Genomic DNA, 22,584 nt, shown 5'->3' with positions numbered 1-22,584 from the left:
GGTTACCCCCACGACAGGAGTTCCCAACCTGGAGGTCCAGGTCCTTTAATAACTCCAAGAACGTGAGGCTGGTAAGCCGTTCTTTATTGCTTTTTGCTCTGAATATTATGTCGAAAAAATTTATATGTATAAGGTGTTCACCACGTCATTCACCCTAACTAGAACTGTAGACGTCGACGTTAATTTCATCTAGTAAATTTTTCCGCTGCCATCTGGATTCAAGCAGAAGCACCTGAGTCGAAACAATTTTCAACCCCTCTCTCGTATTATACCTTTGCTGTCCATTATTTGATTCCTAACCGCTTGTTTCTGGTTGTCATGTCAATCATCATAGTCTAACTTTTCATTTTTTAGTTGTTTTTTGACGTCCTTTTTAACGACAATTTGTTAGCTTTCAAATAAAAATGAAACTACTTTATCGACTTGGTTTCAGCATGTTGATTGTGACAACAAAATATTGTCAAGGGTTGATTTCATTTTTTGGCTTCTGCTCCGTTGCTTTATTTTCGACTGAGCATGTTTCTTGTCAAGAAAAGCAAGAAGAAAATTCTTACGAAGAGCATAAAATGAGTAATATCTTGTACATACAAATGAGTTGGAGTAGGACTTGAATATACACCCTTCTCCTATATAGATGAATGCATTCGATGTAGTTCGTCTATTTCAGTTAAGATTTGTTAAGTAACGGAATCACAGGAAATATTTTCCTGAACTTAAAATATTCTTATTTGTAGAATAAATCTATTTTTTTTTCTATTATTATGACTTAAAAAATACTATAATTTAAATTTTACAAAAAAAAAAAATCAAAATATGGAGTCGGTTGATGGAATAAATTCGATTGACTTGGAGTCATCATCTCTAACTAATACCAAAAACGCGGATAGTTCTATTTGCGAAAAAGATGGTAATTAAATTAAATAAATTCTTTCGTAAACAAAATTATGAACTTTTAATAACAAATTATGAAAAAAAATTAAATACGATAAGTCACCCAACAATTTTTCACTCCAAAAAATGTGCAATCAATAAACATGTAGGAAGCAATGTAGATACAAAAAAAAAATATTTCCTTATATTTTTTTCTTCCTTATTTTAATAGGTACAATGTCAAGGAACAAGTTATTTTTTCACTTAAAATTATTCGAGTCCTTGTATGTTTTGTTTGCTTATTAATGCTGAATATGAAAAATTAAAAAAATTTATGTTAATATGCCGGAAGGAAAATAGCCATTGAATGAATATTTCAAATAGAAAATTGTGTTCTATACATACAAAACATTAATAAATTCACTTTGTAATTTGTTGAAGGTTTCGTTTTTTTTTTTATATTGGGTTGAAAACTTTTGAAGGAGCTAAGAACGATATTTCTGTCATTCTCCAAGACGACGAAAAGGGTAGTCGAAAAACTATGAAGGATATGTACAGTACATAGATATATGTATAAACATAAAAAATATTGTTGCTTAAGGTTTTTAATTTTTCTTGAAGATGAATGGGTTTTAAAATGAAATGCTATATGCTTGTGAATGACTACATTTTTTTTTTTGTTTAGTTTAATTTTAGAATAAATAATGGCAGGTTCCCCAACTAACAAACTATACATTTTTCAAAAGTTTAAATATAAATAGGTTTCAGATTTTAGCGTTTTCAAAATTCCGACTTTCTCCATAATTATTCAAAAACCGAATTCTAGATAAAAAATAATTTTCAAAAGCGGAAGTATTTAAACTTTAAAGCTAGTAAAAAAAATTATCAAAGATAAGAACAAAATTAAAAGTTTATTATTGTATCTTTTGAAAAAATATTATATAGGCAGGTATCGTAAGACTGACGTAATTTCGATATTGAGATATTTTTAAAAGTTTTGAAATGAGAGGATTTTTTCGTAATTAAAAAAAAAAAAACTAAAAATGATTCCTACACGGAGAAAAATGAAAATGAAATTAAGAGGGTTTCTGAATGGGTTTTTGCCAACAAAACTTTCGACTTAAATTAAGCGGACAAATTTTCTTAATTTTATAATACAATCCTTTTATTTGAATGTGAAGACACTTAAATAAAACATGTATTGTGATTGAATTTACCAAAATTACTTTGTTTTCCTATAAAAACAAAATTTCCAAAACTTTAATGAAAACTTTAATCACACGTCTAAAGATAAATTTTATCTAGAAATCGTTTCCTTTTGCTTTTAAAAATCTACTGAGTATGTTTTCTAAGGAAGTTTATGAGTATTAGGGCGTTCGTTATTTATGTTTTTTTTTCGAGGATCAAGTTTCTTAGTGGAAAAACTGTTTCTAAATAATAAAGAAAAAATCTTCTAATTTTTTCAGATTTTTATTTTGACACTAGAAATGGCCCCCCAAGAGGGTTAAAGTTTTTTATCATTTGAAATAGGTAGATATATGTTTACTTATGACGCCATTTTTTTTTTGTTTGATACAGACTGAAATAAAAAACATGCATGTCCTGACAAAACCCCTGGTCCTAGAAAAATTGTTTATACCTTTTTGATAACGTTGTTTAACGTAGCCAAGAACCTCATCAAAAAAATGGCCTCATAAATCAACACATACGTATTTCAAATGAGAAAAAACTTTAACCCTCGTGGGGCGCAAACTAGTGTCAAAATTAAAATCTGAAAAAATTAGAGGGTTTTTTATATTATTTAGAAACAGTTTATCCTCTTAGGAACTTGATTCAAAAATAACGAACGCCCTAATAAGTCTGTATAATAAGGAAGTCTATAAAAATGAGACTTTTTATTGAAAGATTTTCACGTCAATTTTAATAGTTCCCTTTTTTTAAGAAAATCTTTTAATATCAGTATCCACTAGAGTGGACCAAACAAATTTTTATTTTATTTTTTTTTAATTTTCTCTTCACGCACCCCTTTAAAAAAAATGTGTTTTCTAAGTTTTTATTTTTTTAAACAAAAATTGTAACTAGTTTGGGATTTTTGTTTTGCTGGAAAAAGAGTTAATGTTATTGTTGCAATTTTGTATTGCCTCCAATATTCTCCAAAATAAAACTCAATTGTTTTATATTACGATCAATATATTTCGGCAACAAGTGCCATCTTCAGGATCTTAAAAAGAATATCACAAATTTACTTTTTTACAATTTATTTTGATTTGTAACAATAACACTGCAAGTCGAAATCTTTGACAAGTGCGCTGTTGACTGTTTCCCCCTATTTCGGACATTTGAAGCCGATTTGTGAGAAAATTGCTTCTACCGCCTTAAATAATAATAATCTAAATGATCCTTATACATCATTTTATTTATGAAATTTAAAAAAAAGGTTTTGAAAAAAAAATTTTTGTAGTTTAAAAAACAAAACGGCTACACTGGAAATTTTTAACACATAGATTTTAAATTTTTTCATTACCGACGTTTAAGAACAGAAATTATAAAAATTGGATCTGTAACTCCACTAAAACATAAAACGATAAACAAATGAAGACATTAACGACGATGTCCACTATTGCTCAACTTGAAGCAAACTTCCAAGTTGACAAACTTGAGAGTTGACTTCAACTCGAGAGTAAAAACAAAATTTGAGAATCTATTTTGTTCTTAACTCAAACAAAAGTTAGCCAACTTTCAGTTTTAAAAATATGGTTGGGATATTTGTGACAGTCAATACAAATTCTGTCAGTTATTAATTTAAAACCAAACGAGAAGTCGAACGTCGAAGTTTTAATTTAAATACAAATAAACAAAAAAAATAAACATGAATTGCAAGGAAACAACAAAAAGAATGTCAAGTGATTTATACTCCCGAAGAGGAGGATTGGTTGGTCAAAAATGCTCTTCAGTACAAATCAGTAACTGAAAATAAAAAGACAGACCAGGTAATCGACCGTGATAACGAAAAGGCATGGGAGAAAAATAACTTTTGCATTCAATGTTGCACCACCAGGAAGTGTAAGTGCCCGATGAGATATTTTGTACGTTCATATTAATTCAGTATCACAATAACTGACAACAAGTCAACAATCAGAAAATTAAAAAAAAAATTCTGAAGCAAACTCTCAAGTTGGGTCGGGAAACTTCTACTTGTTCTCTCTTTTTCTTTTTTTAAACTCTCGAGTTTAAAATCAAAAGTTAAAAAAGTCAACTTGGAGTGAACAAAACCGATTTCCGAAGTTGAGGATACAAATCCTCAAGTTATGTTCAACTCCCAAATGGCCCTCAATTGTCGGAGTCTGTTGAGTTTATTTTCTCGAAGTTTCTACTGTTTTCGAAAAAGATATGTATATTCAAAAAAAAATATATATCAGTTTTGCTATCCACCTAGCCCAATGCCAATGATAAGCTCCTGGAATATTTAATCTGATTTTTTTGTTCACTAGTCGCGCCAAGAAATACTTTATTTATACATGTAAACATGAATATCCATGTTGGAAAACACACAGAATTGTAGATATTCTTTTAAAACAATGGCCCTTAGTAATAGACCCGAAATTAGCGAAAGCTCGATGCAAACATAAAATAAAACATACATCTCACTTCCAAATTAAAAAAGTGCTATGATTTTTAAAATCAATTTAGTTATGTATATACATAGGTGAGCTGCCTCCTAGTCAATTCTAAGTTTAGAGGTTACATTTATATTTTTTTTTAAATCGATTTTGGCTAAATTCGGGTCTATTACTAAGGGCTCAAAACTATTAACATGCTTTTTAGGGGCATTAGCACTACTCTTCGCTGGGTAAAAATTATAGCTTATAGGGTTTATGTTTGTCTGCAGACTTTTCCATTAAACATAACTCTATAATTCTCAGCCAGCGACTTGTTAAAAAGTTCTAAAACACATTCATTTACTGTTTTACCAAAATATTAGGTCAAATTCAAAGTAAAGATTTTTCGAAATTTTATAAGAAGTGCATTTATTTGTACGTAAAATAAAGTTACTATAAACTGTTTCATCTAGAAGATGAGAGTTGATCTTTCAGCATAATCCGTTATTACTTTTAGGACACCCAGTATATGACAGTTTTAACATTGATACCTACTTAACTTAACTTGCTTATACTACGAACCTTTCTTCTTAGTTGTTAAGTTTTGTGATATTGCAATAAATAAACTTAAATAAATAAACAATAGGTACTTAATCTTAAGTTGTATTTTTAAAACTTCACAATATTTTCTTACAGATCGCCTGGGTCAACTTACAACTCCTGAGGTAATTTGTTTCTAATAAAATTAAAATTTTAATAAAAAAACTTAAAATTTAGGGTCTACGAGCACAAAATTCTAAATATGGCAAAATTGACAAAGAACGTAAAATCGGTCATCGGCGTGTCGGTGAAGGTGGAGAAATTACGTACAAAAAAATTCAAACTTCACAGATTATGGGTTCCATTCAGTTGGGAATACAGCATACGGTTATTAAAATTTAATTGATAAATTTGTACATTTTTTAAATATTTGTTCGTTATAGGTTGGAAGTCTTGCATCTAAGCCAAAACGAGATCTTCTCATGATGGATTTTTGGGAGATAGAAAGCATATCATTTCCCCCTGAAGGTTCTAGTTTAACACCTGCACATCACTACAGCGAATTTAGATTTAAAATTTATGCTCCCATTGCATTCCGTTACTTTAGAGATTTGTTTGGAATCCAGCCAGATGATTTTATGGTAAGATCATCTTTATTAAAGTATTCATTTTCAATATATTGTTGCTGCTATAATTGTGGAAACTTGTCTTAGCTTTAAATAAATTCATATGGGAAAAAATAGATTGGTTCTTATAGAGTCTTGTCCATTAGAATTAAGTAAAATGAAATGAAGGGTCCAGGGGAAAAACACATTTTAAAATTTTGTTCTACATACAACTTAGTATTAAAAGCAGGATGCCATCAGATAGTGTCCGTAAATAATACAAGACCTAATCATTAGTTTATTTTGACAAAAAGTGGACATGTGCCGTTTTTCCGCTGGACCCTTCAAATATGTATTTTGGACTCACAGAAAAAATCAATGGGCGTTTTTATGCTAAACACAAAATTACATTATTTTAATTTGCAAACCACAACAAAACTGTTCAGTGTCCAGCCCTTAGAGGATATAATATATGGAGTGCTTGTTCCTATACCTAATACATTGTAACACCATATGCATGGATAGGGGTCGCTGCCTTCGTTTTTCAATGCGAGTCCGGTTCCGCAGCTGTAAATAAACACGCTTGTTGATGACAGCCATGAAATGAAAATAAAATGAAGGCATGCACTCATCGAAAAACTTAAAGAAACTACAGCCCTCTATAAAAGCTTCAAGGAACTAACAGCACAAGCACTCCATATATTATATCCTCTAAGGTCCAGCCCAGCCGAGTCTTTCGGGTATACTTTTTGAAACATTTCCCTCACAAATATACATATATGTACATAAAGTGTTCATAGACAAACAGACATATTTATATGGCTGGCAAATAATATTCAGGGGTCTTTCCTTTTAGGGGCCCAAGGATGTGTTAATCATTGTAAATAATATATTTCTATAGTACCCAGCACACATTTTTTCTGAAGGTTCAGACTTTCATCACCAAAAATGATACCAATTAAGTGAATGAATTGTGAACGTACTAAAAATTCCTACCCAAAACTCAGTTTTCATTTATCTTTCTGAATGAATATTTCAGTCTTTATATAGAGATTTTTTCGTCCTTTTTTCTTCTTTTACAAAGATCACTGGAAAGAAGCTAAAAAATAAAAAAAAAACTTGTTTTTTGCTCATATCTCGAAAACACTTCTTACGAAAATACAAACTACATTGATCCTTTTTATTTAAGACTACTTTCACTATCGTATCGAAATGAAACTTTGTATATACATGTAGCTCTAACGAATTCACAATATTTTAGAAGTCCGGACTCTAGGGAGGGGCATTGGGGGTCAAAAGACCCCGAGTAAATTTTAGCCTACTTCCAATTATCGTATCGAAATAAAACATTGTACATATGATGTAGCTCTAATGACTACACAATATTTTAGTGGTCCGGACCCTGGAGAGAGGAATTGGGGGTGGAAAACCCCCAAACCAATTTTGACTTACTCCTAATAATCGAAATAAAACCTTGTACATACATATATGTAGCTGAGATAACTACACATTTTTTTAGCTGCCCGGAGCCTGGGGAAGGGCTTTGAAGGCTAAAATAACCCAAGTCAAAATGAACCTACATTCAATCATCTTACCTATAACCAAATATCTAGCTTAGAAAACTAAAAATACGCTTTTATCACGCACTAAAAACTATAAAATAATTTGATTGACTTATTGAAAATGGTTAGATCACAAAGCGTAGAGCGCATTTTTGTTGTGTGTACTTTTATAAAGTTTGAACAAAGCGCCCGACAGGAAGCTTTTTGATCTAACCATTTCCAATATAAGTCAATTAAATTATTTTATAGTTGTTAGTGCGTGATAAAAGCGTATTTTTTAAACTTTATATTTTTTAATAAATATTTTGATAAAGTGTTAGAATGTAACAATTATTACTTGTTGCCATAAAATATATTTTTTTCGGTTTCGGTCATTCTAGATGTCAATGTGTTCATCTCCTTTGAGAGAATTATCAAATCCCGGCGCCTCCGGTTCTATATTCTACTTAACCAACGATGATGAGTTTATAATAAAAACTGTCCAACACAAAGAAGGAGAATTCTTACAAAAACTTTTGCCAGGGTAAATTAATAACTATCCATTTTCGAAAAAAAAAAAACTATATTTGACAACTTTTTACAGATATTATATGAACTTAAATCAAAATCCAAGAACGTTGTTGCCAAAATTTTTTGGTCTATACTGTTTTCAATGCAATAGCAAAAATGTTCGATTAATTGTTATGAATAACTTATTACCTTCATATGTAAAAATGCATCTTAAATATGATTTAAAAGGATCAACATACAAACGGAAAGCATCTAAAGCTGAACGTAGTAAAAAATCGCCTACTTTTAAAGACTTGGATTTCATGGAACACCATCCAAATGGAATTCTTCTTGAAGCTGAAACATATAATGCGTTAATTAAAACAATTCAACGTGATTGTACTGTGTTGGAGTCTTTCAAAATAATGGACTATTCATTGTTAGTCGGTGTTCATAATTTAGATCTATCTTCCAAGGAAAAACAGAGTGCCCGTAAGTCAAATCCAAAGACTAATCTCCCTAGAACCGAAGATTCCGATTTAGAAGATGCTCCTGAAGCTGATCAATGTATTGCAATGGATCGAGATAATGCTGGTGTCAATCGAAATAGGTATATTTCAATCTTTTCTATTAACTATTCATGTTAAGCATTGAAAATATAGCTTATTATATAGATCTGTCAATAAACAACGTTTGGTCGCGCACTCTACAGCAATGGAGAGTATCCAAGCCGAAAGCGAACCCATTGATGACGAAGAGGATGTTCCGTAAGTAGTATTTTTAACGGTTGTAGGATACATTTATGTCAAATTTATTTTCTAAAGACCCGGAGGTATTCCTGCCCGAAGTGAAAAAGGCGAAAGGTTGCTACTTTTTATCGGAATAATTGATATTTTACAATCTTACCGCTTGAAAAAGAAGCTAGAGCACACTTTTAAGGCCATAATACATGACGGCGTATGCAAAAATACAGATTTTTTTAAAGAATTTCTCAGATCAATAATAAGTTTCCTATATTTAGGAAACCGTATCTGTTTGCCGTCCATCCTTTTATGCGCAACGTTTTCAAAACTTCATGGCTAAGCAGGTGTTTAGAAAAATACCTTCACGTAAGTAACCTTAGTTGATTATTTGTAGAACCTTGCTAGTTGAAACGCAAAGAAATCCATAATGTAACATTTTATCACACACACAACACCTAGGTGTATGTAGTCTGCTAAAAATATTAATAAAACTATTTTCATTTCGTTTTATTTTTTTGCAAAGTGGATCTCCCAGAAATCAAGGGAAACCATAGAAAGTTTCGTACCTTGGTATCCAGTTATATAGGTAAAATCAATTTAGAAAGATCAAGTGTTTATTTAATAAATTAAAGATAAATATGTAAAATTTCACTTTTACAACCATCAAGCAAACAATTCTTGAGAGACAGTTTGCATGCTTTTATTGGAAATTTGTTGAGTTATAAAAGCTGTTTGAATTTTGATTGGAAAGTTTTAATTTTAAGAAAATTTATAGAATAAGTTCTTTTGTTTAAGCTGCACACATTTAAATCAGGCTTTTTAGTTATGAGTGCAGTGTGAATTTAATTCTTTTCAAGATATCAATTTAACGTTATCAACTGCATCTTCATTTTTAGCTCTGAAACATTCCCCATCTAAGAGAAAAAGCTTATCGCGGGTTATACAAAAGTCAATTGAAAGCGAAACCGAATCTCGATGTAAGTTACAATTGTAACCAAGATATTCAAACTTAACATTGACATCTACATAATATTTTTTTTTTCAATTTCATGTATTCAAAAATAACTAACAACTGTACTTAATTTAACACAAAACAGCTGCTAGTAATACTGCTGGTCTATCTCAAGCACCTAGTACGCAGCCATCAAAGCCAGCTAGCCGAGCTACAACAGTAGCTTCAAATCCAAGTGGGCCTCAAAGCAAACAGAAATCCAGTACTATTAAACCGAAAGTACCACCACCAGTGCCACCAAGAGGATCTCCTCGAAATAAAAAAGGAGAGCAATCGCGACAACCAAAAGCCACGTCTGTATTTGAGGATCAATCGTCGTTACAGCAACGAGCTTCATCAACAGGTAGAGACATGTTAAATTATGCTAACAAACCCCAAAAAATAGACCACCTTAAAGCGCCACCAATTCCAAAGTTCGGCGATCGTCGTTCACCTAGTAACGTTAAAGATTGGTTAGAGTTGCACGATCTCTTTGACGTCGAGGATGATCAATTCAACAAACCCAATATTATTTCCACGCCTGTAGCTCCTAGTGAAAATTTCACCCACAATACCCAACATCAGGCTTTAAATCGAATTGACTTATTCAAAAAGCGAAATAGTTTCATGTCTCACAGTTACATGTCAACTGTAGGATCAATTGTAAGAAGTTTTCCACCGATACATCCCGAAAATCCAACACCTCAACTGCAAGTTCCACGAAAAGTACATGCTACGAAAAAGAAACGGGACAAGCAAAAGTACATCCAATACGCCGACATGGCATTTGGAGATGATGATGGACAGGAAGAAAATATATTGCAAACTTTGAACTCATTTATCGAGGTAAAAAGAGAGATTGAAAACAATCCTAGGGCTCGACGACAGAAACCTAATTTGCAGCCTATTGAAAACGAACGAAAAACTTCAGCTGTTTCAAGCAGAGATAGTTCGGCAGTGAATCAACTTAAATATAGGTATCAACCATCATCGGTAAACACTCAATACGACTATAGTAAGCACGCAAATCAAAAGAAATTTTCCAAAAGTCCGAATTCAAATTTTGTTAAAACACGGGAAAAATTCGAAATGCAAAGCAGGAATAATAATTACGATGCCTATTCTTCAGCTTCGAGTGGACGTATGATCTGAAACTCTTTCGTTCGTCTATAAAAAACAAAAAGCCACTTATTTTATGGGAACGCAGCTTTAATCTCACCTTCCTTCATCATATATTATTTTATTTTTCACCTTTTTTTAAAACAACAACTCATTTAATTTAATACTTATAGACACCTTAATCCTTTATCATTAAGTAATAGTTAAATTGTTATACGTTAGATAACATTCATTTCATGTACTGCTAGGCACTACACCTTCTTGTTGCTCGACACCTCCCCCTGCTTTTGATGAAATTTCTGAAGAAAGCTTACAGAAACAAAGCTCTGGACGTAGAAAGAATGAACGTCAAGTGAACACAAGCGGATCATCAATGTTGAGAACATCAACCAGGGAAGATACAATTAGGTGAGTTCAATATAAGCGTCTATTTATATTTTATTTTTAAAAACTAATCTCATAATATATAAATATTTAAGTATCTTAATATCTAATCCTTTTAAGAACTTGTGTACCTACCTGTGGGTCGGTTGAGGTTAATGTGGACAGTTTTTGCATTCTTTTTTTTAGGAGATATACTTTTTTCACAGAAGAAAGAATATTAAATTTTTTTACTTTTGAAAATGAATATTAAAAATATACTATGTACTTATTACATTGTGTTAATTAATGTATACGAACTTAAAAATCATTTATGCCAGTGTTTACATTTACCCCTTCCTTGTTTACATTTCAACCATCAATTTGAAAATTCTGGGGTAAATGTGGACAGCTAACTTCTGCTCCCTAAGTGCTAGGAGATCGGCTATGGAGTTAATGTAAACAGGCAGTGTTGCCAGAATATTTTAGAGGCAAGGAGCCGATTTTGAAAAATCTTGGAGCTGAAAAGATGCGCTTTCAAAAATGGTTCAAAAAAAACGCAAACATTTTTTTTTGGTATGAGATTTTTTATTTTTTTTTTATTTTCACATGCTTATCAGACTTCAATTATAATTGTGTTTTTCATTTCGTTGTCTGGTTTTCATGCTCATTGACGGAAGTGAAATTAAATTTGTAATACATGAAAAAAAATGTATGCAAAATGGTTGTCTGCCCAGAATCAGAATTTAAAGGAGCGAGTGAAATCTTCAAGGAGCCTGTTTAGCTATAAATAGCCGGCTCAGTGTTAACAGGCATGAATTTATGTTAAGGAGAACATACATAATAGTTGTTATTCTTTAATTTTCTTTTACATTTATTTCTTTTTTTTTTAATTTATAGTGAACACGTTATTATGGCAATATTAAAAGTTGGATTTGGTATAATTCCCAGTATGTCTTCCAAAACAACTTTCCTTGTTGCATTGCGCTTCAATGCGAAAGTTGTATGACAACTTAAAAAACACCACCCCAATTTCGTTGCTTTCTCCGGCAGACTCTATGGCTATCAGCCTACTGATAACCTGGTGCCTAATTTTTACTGAATCAGCAGAAACTACAAATTGTTCTAAATGGTCTAGTTCATTGTCGTCATCTAACGCCTCATTCCATAAGATTAAGGATGAGCCCTGAAAATGTGAAATTTGCCTCCATTTTCTGTTGGTGGCAAACGAGCCAATTCAAATTCTTTTTTTTGCAGACGCATTTTTTTTCATTTAAATTTCATACTTTTATTTAAAGTTATGCTGTCCGCCATACAATGGCACAATGGTTTTAAATCTATCGTAAACTTAATATTCTTTTGAAATTTGTGTATGTAAACCAAACATTTAAAGTAAGCGTTTACAAACGTCTACTGACTGTTGCATTGCTTGAATATTTCGTACAATATCGAATCGTTTGGCTGACTGTATAAACATGTTTTTTAATGGTAATTTTTGATCTAAATCTGTCATAAAACTGTTGTTGCAACTCCTTAATTGTAGTTGAACAGATCAAAAATTGTTTTTTTAACAGATTTAGTAGTAGAGTAACTAAAGCAAATTATTAGGGAACCCGGCCGAACGGCTCTGATTTTGACGATTTTTTTTTTCAAACGTAGGTAATTGAAAATACTTTAAAGTCTATAGATTAAAAATTGCCGGTGTTGCCGTATTGTTTTTTAAAATTAAAATTAATTTTTTTTTTAACAAAACCATTTTTTTTATTAAATTTCATAAAACAAATGATATCAAAAGATTCTCTAGGTAATTTAAGGCAAATATATAGAAGGCAGTAAGGGACAATCTTCCATCGTTTAAGCGATAAATGCAATTTTCTAACATTCTGACCTCAAACACAAAAAAAATATTTTGAACACAACGGCAACACCTACAATATTTTAAAATGAATTTTTAAAAAGCCAGAAGCTCATTCTTTTCTCTTAAATTTAAATCCACTAAATTTAATCAAGACTTTTTGAAAAAATGGTCCTCAAACTCAGAATTAAAAAAAAAAAATGTTATTAGAAAAATTTAAAATTACTTTTTTCCAAACTTTTTCTAATAAAATATGAATTTATTTAAAAAAAATTTTTGGCCATAAATATTATCAGTTGAATTTCGAAGCAAAAAATGTAAAATATATCACACTTTTGAAAAAAATATGAAAAATTACTTCAATTTCAATACTTTTTTTTTATTAAAACTGAATTTTTGCATTGAAATAATTAATTTTCTCAAAGACTGTGGTAAATAGGAACTTTAAATTTTTGCTATTTAACTTTCAACAGTAAGGGTTATTAAATGATTAAAAAATAATTTTATGTTTAGATGTTGAACATTAAAAAAAAAAAATAAGTTACATTTTTTTCAAAACTTTTATTAAAAAGGTTCTTCGAAAATGAAATACTTTTTAGTTTTTTTCATAAACCGTAATAGATATTGGAATTTCCTTTTATAATTTGAAATCATAATAAATGCGGCCAAAAAAAATAAAAAAATAAATGCATTTTATATTACGACCAAATTTAAAAAACGACGTGTTAAAATTTTGTCAATAATTTTTTTTTTCAAAAATCTGAGTTCAATTACCATTCTTTGAAAAGCCGTTCATTCAATTAACTTAATTTTAATTTTACATATATGACTAAGCTTCTAGCTATTAAAAAATGTATATTTGAATATTGTAGGTGTTGCCGTTGTGTTCAAATATTTTTTTTTGTGTTTGAAGTCAATTAATAAGAAAATTGCATCTATCGCTTGAACTATGGAAGATTGTCCCTCACTCCCATATATTTTTTTTCCTTGAATTTCTTAGACAATATTTTGGCATCAATTAATTTATGAAATTTAAGAAAAATTTTGGAAAAAAAAATTTTTTTGTTCACAAAAATCTTCAATAAAATTTAAAAAATCAAAACGGCAACACCGGCAATTTTTAATCTATAGACTTTAAAGTATTTTTAATTACCGACGTTTGAAAAAAAAGATCATCAAAATCTAAGCTGTTCGGCCGGGTTCCCTAATATTGCCAATTTTTGAGCTTTAGTTACTCCACTATAGATCAAAAAACAAATTGATTTTTTTACCAAAGGAAAACACCATAAGAATAGTACAACAATAGAATTAAAATGTCGGCATCATCTGCTACCAGCGTGACAAGTCCTATTTTTAGCTATATCTAAAACTTCTTTAACAGTTATTGTGTTTTTGTTACCTTTTGCAATTTTTTTTTTTTAACTTTTTTTTTAATTTTTTTTTTTTAATTCCCACGCCTCTCTCTTTTGAAAATGACTTCCAAGCACATAAACAAAGCGCCGTTTTTTATAACCCTTCTCACTCGCTTAAGTTGCTGGTACAGGTCACCGGTAAAACGTCGGTAGAGACCGCGATAGTGAAAATATGGGCCTAGGTATTTTATTTTATCACTAATAGCTTAGCAAGCATTGGAATAGATCTATTCACTGTTGTCGCAGGAACGGTTTTGAAAACTAGAGAAGATAATTTTTCGACGATACCGTCCTATTCCAAAATTCTCCTTGCATCCTGAGGTGTTGCCTATTTCCCTTACCTACATTTAATGGCCTCATAATTGGTCAGTAATGCTCTGCAATTTTCTAATTTGGACTTTAGTAGTACTCAAACTACCTACATATTTCGTTTGTATTTCACGGGACTCTTTCATTTTTTGTAAAGACCTATGTACATAGTGACCGAGTTGTGGAAAATGGGTACAATGTACAATACTTCGATTCCTAATGAAAAAAAAGATTTTATCATTGGATCATTTGCACAATAATCGACAACAACCAAATTTATTTGTACGCCAAACAATGTATGTACGGTAGGGTTGCCAGGCGTCCGGGTTTTCCCGGACATGTACTCTTTTTTGGCTGTGTGGGGGACGTCCGGGATAGTTTCTATCAATTGTCCGGGATTGTACTCTTTTCTAGCCTTTAAGTATCTCACTACTTGTATGCTACTCTTAATTCATTTAGCCCTAATTTTTCAATCGTCAGTTAGACCATCATAAGAATAAATGTCAATGTAAAAAAACTTTTATTCTTAGGAATAAGCTCTGAGGTTTATCTGACTATTGAAAAATTGGCCCTTATTATTCAAAAAACGAATCGAGTTCATTAAAAGCGAGGCGTTTTTATTTTGGTTTATTATCTGCTCAATTCTGTTTTGTATTCTGTTCCAATATAATCAAAACTCAAAAAATATAGAATATGGCAAAATTTTAAACGATTAAGGAAAATCTAAAGCCACTTGAGGTATAACTACAACGGCCACTTTTTGCAAAAAGTCAAAAAGTGAAAATTTTCAAACTCATTTTGTGACAGTTTTTCCAACCACAAAATTAAAAATAATGATGCAGAAAGCTTATTTTTTGGTAAAAAAAAAAAAAAAAACAATTTTGTTAGTTTTTTCCTAAAACAAATAGCGCTAAAAAGAAATAAAAATTTTTTACTTTTGTAAATTTCTCACTTTTTCACTTTTTAGGTTATTGTAGTTATGGCTTTAAGTAAGTTGCTAAGCCAAAAAGACCATTTCTTTACTTAGTAACTTACTAAAAATTTTATTTGCATTTAACTAAATGGTTTAAAATTTTGTGCAATTGGTTTTCAATGGAAAATTTAACGCAAAAATTTTTTAACTGGAATTGCATTGCAACTTTTGTAGTATTATAGCTCAAATGTTTATTATACTATACCAAGAAGGCCAAACTTTGTCTCAGAGTTTTTTTTTTTTTTTTTTTGTGAAAAAATAAGAAAAAAATGCTACGGGAACAAGGGTTAAAAATGTGATTTTTATTTAAAAGGATTGTTCGGTTATTTTTTTTATAAAATTATGCATTTTTTTTGTCCTAGTTTTGTACTCTTTTTTTTGTCCTTATTTGTCCGGGATTTTGCATCTCGATTACTAGTTTCGTCCAAATATATCTGGCAACCCTAATGTACGGGCCTCAAAATTTTAAATTATTTAGCAAATGTGATGTGATGGAAATTCGGAACAAAGTGAATATAAATAAAAATTTCCAATCAAACTATTTAACGAGGACACCAATTTAGTTTTATGGCAAAATCCAACTTGTTATTCAGTAAGATTTTGTTGACAAATTTTTAGGAAGAAACTCCTGGAAAGAAACTCTTGAAAAAAACAAAAACCGTAGTGGATAATATCGAATGTCAGATCAGTCAACTTAAAATGACGCATTTAAGATGGTGTCTTGTTGAGTGGACACAATTCTAAAAGTTAAAAAGTAGTGTTAATTTCTTTCTATTTAATTGATTTGTCATAATTTAGACAACAAGCAAACCAGTTTGTGTAGCCAGACCAATTCTAAGTCGGCAATTTTATTATCTTAAGTTGATATAATAATGTATTAATCCATCCATAACTAAAAAGTGTATAAAGAAAAATCTCAATAAAGTTACTATACTATACTAAATGACGCATTTAAGTAAAAATGATGAAGATGTCCAAATAAAAAATGAACTGTTTCTGACAATGAAAGATCGATAAGTTGGTCAAGTTCTCACTGAAACAATCTCAAGTGCTGTTTGTACAATTTGCAGAGCTAAACCAAAAGAAATGAACAATACATATAGACAAAGTTATATTCCAACCAAATAATGTAAATGTAAAGTAAATTCACAGAAGTCTTATTTTCAACACCCGAAATGAACATGATCGAGAATTTGTGGACTTTGTTGGACAACAATAAATTTGCAAATATAAATCTCGAACAAAAATAATCTGGAAAAGAGCTTTCTAGAAGAGTGGACGAAAATTAATTCAGATATCACATATCACTACAAGTTACTGAAAAAGACAAAAGTGTACCTCGCAAAATTTTGAAATTTAGACGAATCGTAAGAGGATAACCAAACCATTGTAAAAACGTAGCACAAAAAGATTAAAATATAATATGAAAGACTTCAAGCCTACATTTAAAAGAAACTGTATTTTAAATAATCCTACTAGCTTACAATATGCTATTGGAACTTAAAATTAAATCAGGCAAATTGGGAGATTATTAGATCAAAAAATTTATAAATATATTAAAATTATATAGTCGGAGGAAATCAAGAAAAGCAGCTATACATTATACAACCAAAATCTAGTTGAATGGCGAAAAATTCCTTTCATAAAAGGCAGTTTCGAGTTTTTCATTGAACCTTTCAAGAAAGCAAAAATAAGACCAGCTTCCTTTAATGACTCAACTTTAAAAAATGTCATTTGCAACAACAAAATCTTTCCTAAAGCCCATCAACTGAAAAAGAGCGGTTTATACAAAAGAATGTGCAGTGATTGTGATGGAGTTTATATTGGAAAAACCTCGAGAAATCTGGAATAAAGATTCAACGAACATGTAAGAGCAGTAAGCAGTTTCTTATTCGAATCCTTTTTCTGGCCTGTCGCCAGACAGTCAATTGAAAACATAGAACTTCTTCACAACCTCAGTTCCGGGAGAGTTTTAGATAAATTTGAAATTTTTGAAATATGTAAATGAACTTAAATTACAGGGACAAAAGCTTCTTAATAATCAAATTAATTTAACTAATAATAGTCCACTTCTAAATATAAACTTGTAAGCATTAAAAACTAGTCATCACTGTTTGTTTGTTAACTCTTTTTATGTATTTGAGTTTGTTTGTTTATGTAAATGTATAAGTAATGTCAGTTCCTGACAGTGTTGTCAGAATATTTTGGAGGCAAGGAGCCGATTTTGAAAAATCTTGGAGGCAAAAAAGCCGCTTTCCTTTAATTTTTAACACCGAAAACATAATTAAGTTGAAAAGTAAAGAGAAATTCAAACAAAGCGCAAGAAATTTTACACACGGAATACAATAATAAAAAAACATGTGTTTTTTAACAGGTTGCTTTTGACAGACCTGAGAGACCTGTCCCACAAAATAATTCTGTCTCTATCAAAATAATTGAGTGCTCAGTGAAATCTTTCTTTGTGGGACGAACCTAGTCATATTCATATACCATGATCCATGAGATGGGCCAGACCTGCTTTTTTGCCTAGCTTAAATGATAAGAAATAATGAAGCGGCATTACATTGCTCTAATTTTCTTTAAACTAATTCTTTTTTTCCTCTTTTTTTCTCTTTTATTTGGTATCAAAAACATAAATTTAGAACAACTCTTTAATATAAAAATAAGAGAATCAATGCTCAGAAATTCATCGATTAGCTTAACTTCGCATTTTCTGGCAAACTATCATTTATGACTTAACCCCTTTGTACCCGGCGCACGGTTGTCCAAAATGACTTATCTCGTTGCAAAAATCATAACTTTTGAACGGATTGAGTTAGCGGTACAATTTTTTTTTTTATTTGAAGGACATTTCTAGGGCTGTTATACCAATGAATTTCAATAAAATTATTTCACAGGGTGTTTCGGAATCATCGGCCAAAAACAGATTTTCTTTAAAAAAAAAGTTTAAATTAAAATTGGTATGCCATTTTGTAGAAATCACTAATCCACATTTAAAAACAAAATTTCAAAAAAATACAATGTCCCGTTTTCGAAAATTTTATTTTTCAAAAAAAAATTTCAAAATTTTTTTAAAAATCCAAAAATTATTTTTTTTGAAATTTTATTTTTGGCTTATATTTGAGTTATATAAGTGCTTCTTCACAAAAAGTTTCGTTGAAATCGAATAAGCCGTTTTGGAGAATATCGGATTTGAAAAAAAACGGTTTTATGGCAGGTACCGTAAAAAATCCATTCGGTTCCATGCATTAAGCCGAATAGGGTATGTGTACCAATCAATTGTTGATTCAAAATAAAAATATTTAGCTGCGCATGCTTGCGCACTGCCGAGATTTTGTACTTTGAAAAAAAATGAAGGCAGAAGGAACAGATTTTCTTTAAAAAAAATGTTTAAATTAAAATTGGTATGCCATTTTGTAGAAATCACTAATCCACATCTAAAAACAAAATTTCAAAAAAATACAATGTCCCGTTTTCGAAAATTTTATTTTTCAAAAAAAAATTTCAAAATTTTTTTAAAAATCCAGAAATTATTTTTTTTGAAATTTTATTTTTGGCTTATATTTGAGTTATATAAGTGCTTCTTCAAAAAAAGTTTCGTTGAAATCGAATAAGCCGTTTCGGAGAATATCGGATTTAAAAAAAACCGTTCTATGGCAGGTACCGTTAATAATGATTTTCCAAAAAAATTTTTTTCATTAGAAGATAGACCTTGTTTTCAAACTTACATTTGAATTTTTTAAACAAAATCGTTGGAGCCGTTTTTGAGCAATTACAGCTTTACTGAAATTGGTGTATGACAAGTACCGTTATTTTTGGCCCAAAAAAATTAATTCCAAAAACACCTCTGGAGGGTCTCCAAAAAATGCTACATACCAAATTTAAAGTCAATCGGTCCATCCGTTTAGGATGTAGATCCTTATACAGACAGACAGACAGACGGACTTCCGGGACCAACTTTTTTGGCATTCTCTATAATCGTAATATCATGGAAAAGTGTAATCTGAACTTTTTTTAGATGTGAATTAGTGATTTCTACAAAATGGCATACCAATTTTAATTTAAATATTTTTTTTTTTAAGAAAATCGGTTTTCGGCCGATGATTCCTAAACACCCTGTAAAACAATTTTCTTGAAATTCATTGGTGTAAGAGCCCTGGAAATTTCCTTCAAATTAAAAAAAAAACTGTACCGCTACCTCAATCCGTTCAAAAGTTATGATTTTTGCAACGAGATAAGTCATTTTGGACAACAGTGCGGCGGCAAAGAATTGTTCTAATGGAAGCCATCTGGTGAAAGGAGTTTTTTTTTTTTAATTTTTTGAAACTTTACATTAAAATATTCTTCATACTCTTTGAAATCATTCTGACTTTTGCAAGTATATAAAAAATAAATATTTCTTGCAAATACCTACATGGTCGTAGCTAGAGATTTTGTCTAGGGTGGACGGTGGGCCAGATGATATCGTCTACGTGAAGCCATAACCATGAAAGTGCAAATTTTTTTTCACTCCCTTCATTGGCAAATAATTCGCCAATCTCTGTTGTTTTTAATAACTTAAAATTTGCCAAAAGTTTACTTATAATAATATATTCGATCGGTAAATGTGTTGTTCAAAATAATATTAGTGTAGCAACAGACAGTTCAGTATTACTTTCCAATTTTACTCTTAATAAAGTCAGCTTTCTGTATTGATCTGTGCTGCATATTCCATATATTTGAGCATTTTATCTTCACATTTGAATGCATGTAGAACGGGAACAAAAGTAGAACGGGAACGTCGGAGACAAGACCTTAGAAGGCCCATCCCGCACACCATGGTCAATATTATTATTCCCGCTGACATGTTTATGACAAAAACTGAGGTCCCCCAAATTTTTTGCTGGCTGACACAGGAAGTGGGGATAGTCAACGAATAATAATATTCGGTTCGGAGACAGACCGAAGGCATTTCTAAAGTTGTGAGACCTGGTTGCTGGATGGGACCTTCAAGGTATGTCCCCGAATGTTCTACCAGCTTTGGGTGGTGCATGGCTTTTACCGCAACAAGGTTGTGCCACTGATTTTTTGCCTCCTTCCCAACAAGGACGAAGCCACTTACAAGGCTGAGGAGAATGCTCTCCAAAGCCTTTTCCCGACGGCGGTTATTCATGGCTGCTATTTCCATTTCACTCAAGCGGTCCGCAGAAAGATCGGAGAGTTGGGTATGAAGGCAAGGAGTGGCAAGTTCATGGCGATATGATTTTGCGATACCACTTACATCCGGGATAGGTTTACGCTTTTGGTAGAGGAATTCCTCTCAAGATTTGGTGAGACGTTGGTTCACCAAAACTTCATGAAATATTTTGAAGATACTTGGGTAGGAAGAACTTACCGAAGGCCACTATTCCGGATGGAAATGTGGAATTGCAAAGGCATAACGCTCTCTGATCTTCCGAGAACAAACAACAATGTGGAGTCATGGCATCGGGCCTTCCAGGCAGCGATTGGGTGTCAGCCCCAAAACATCTACAAGCAGCTGGAAGGCCTGCTAACTGAGCACGTCCGCATCAATGTTCTTTATAACAGACTTTTTGCGGGCGAAGACTGTCCTCTCTACACAAGGGTGGAGTATCGGCAGGCAAATGAAAAACTGCTCAGAATAATCAGCCGTTACGACGTCATGACTCCACAGGAGTACCTTCATGCGTGTGCGTAGTTCCTGCAGGATTAAAGGGGATGAAACTCCTTGCATACCACAGTGAGAGGCACGGGGAACTCACTTTTGAAAAACACCCTAATTTTGTATAGATAAGTGGTTTGGAGTCATAAAATACGGTGGGAGTGACGACCCACCGAGTCCACTTTTAGTTTTAGGTAGGTATTTGTTAGTTTTAGGTGTTAGTTTTGTTAGAATTTTGTAAGTTTTAGGTGTTAGTTTTGTTAGAATTTTGTTAGTTTTAGGTGTTAGAATTTTGAATTTGTGGTTTGGAGTCGTAAAATACGGTTTTAGATTTTAATAATTTATCCATAAGATTTTGTCTTTCTATAAACAAACTCTAGCTAAAAAATATATATATATGTATTTTTAGTGTTTCAGAAGTTCATTTGGAACCTTACCTTGCTGTTGATACCTCACTTAGCAGTCAATACTCTTCTCGCGGTGGCTTAGCATGGACACCACCCGCATCAGGTGAAGGCTCTACTCCAACGTGGACCGAAGGTACACCTAGTTTTACGGATTCTAGTTCAAGTGGAGACTTCGGTATGAAGTAAATATTGAATATAATTTTAAAATTAAAACACATCTTTTAGATAACTTTTCGCCCATAAGCAGACCTAAATTCGATAGACATAAGCCAACCGTTGAAGATGCCCTAAGCTCGCTAACTTCAGAAATGGTAAATTGTATTAAAAAAATCATTATAAGTCATTTAATATAAACTTGATACTATTTCAGATAAACTAACATCGCTGCAATATACCGTAATTACATATACATATGCCACATAAAATTTTAACTAGTTCTAGTTTAATTTGTTCGTTTGACCATAGATAGAACTTTTAACGTATGTACAATAATAGATCGTTGTATTCATTTGTATTTATTATCAAATTATATTGTAAATCTTGTCTTATATTACTATGTATGTATGTAAAATAATCAATAAATTCAATCGTTCATGAATCAAGAAACTACCTTAAATCTTTTGTCTGGCTAATCAAACACATTTTACGAATATGGATGGAGCTGCAATAAGTATTTGGGATTTGACAGCTGAACGCAAAACTCTTATGAAAATGTGATAACAATTTGTCAAATTTTAGTAGGGCCCGGTGAGGGCGATCGATTTTGAGAGAAAAGAATTCAAAGCAAGGACTTTACCACAGAATGTACGAAGGAAGAAGAAGACTGACTCACTCAATGAGATAGTTTCGAATTTGAAAAATAACAATTTAATAAATATAGAGACTTCGACAGTTTTTGATGAGAATTAGTAAACTGACTGCAGAGCTGTTTCAAAGAAAAATTGCAAAAGCAAAAAGAAAATCAGCTTACCAAAAAATATGAGCCAGCCTAAGGATCGTTTGCTCTTAACTTAAATTTTCTTTCACCAAGAGTCTATCAGTTTTTGAGGGAAAACATTGATAAAATTGTCTACCTCATCCTCGCACAA

At 31.5% G+C, this 22,584-nt stretch overlaps 1 protein-coding gene across 4 annotated transcripts; it reads left to right on the top strand.

Annotated features, from left to right (window-relative positions):
* Nucleotides 1-654: 654 nt before the first annotated feature.
* On the top strand, nt 655-22,090 carry LOC129907533 (phosphatidylinositol 4-phosphate 5-kinase type-1 alpha). Of its 4 annotated transcripts, none has more exons than XM_055983807.1 (16): nt 655-907; nt 5,166-5,194; nt 5,247-5,396; nt 5,453-5,650; nt 7,557-7,699; nt 7,760-8,275; nt 8,328-8,432; nt 8,490-8,622; nt 8,687-8,774; nt 8,932-8,994; nt 9,305-9,385; nt 9,506-9,763; nt 10,767-10,926; nt 21,499-21,678; nt 21,744-21,807; nt 21,867-22,090. In XM_055983807.1, exons 1-16 carry the CDS (start codon nt 814-816, stop codon nt 21,873-21,875), a joined length of 2,271 nt encoding a protein of 756 aa, XP_055839782.1. In that variant the 5' UTR covers nt 655-813; the 3' UTR covers nt 21,876-22,090. The 4 variants fall into 4 exon arrangements, with proteins under 4 accessions (XP_055839782.1, XP_055839783.1, XP_055839781.1 ...); XM_055983808.1 differs by having other exon boundaries at nt 656-907; nt 21,499-21,671; nt 21,867-22,089; XM_055983806.1 differs by having other exon boundaries at nt 656-907; nt 8,340-8,432; nt 21,499-21,671; nt 21,722-21,807; nt 21,867-22,087.
* The last annotated feature ends 494 nt before the right edge of the window (nt 22,091-22,584 follow it).

Source organism: Episyrphus balteatus, chromosome 1, assembly GCF_945859705.1.
Source record: "Episyrphus balteatus chromosome 1, idEpiBalt1.1, whole genome shotgun sequence".
NCBI lineage: Eukaryota > Metazoa > Arthropoda > Insecta > Diptera > Syrphidae > Episyrphus > Episyrphus balteatus.
Note: the sequence above shows the minus strand (reverse complement) of the source record. Positions and strands in the feature narration are given on the sequence as shown.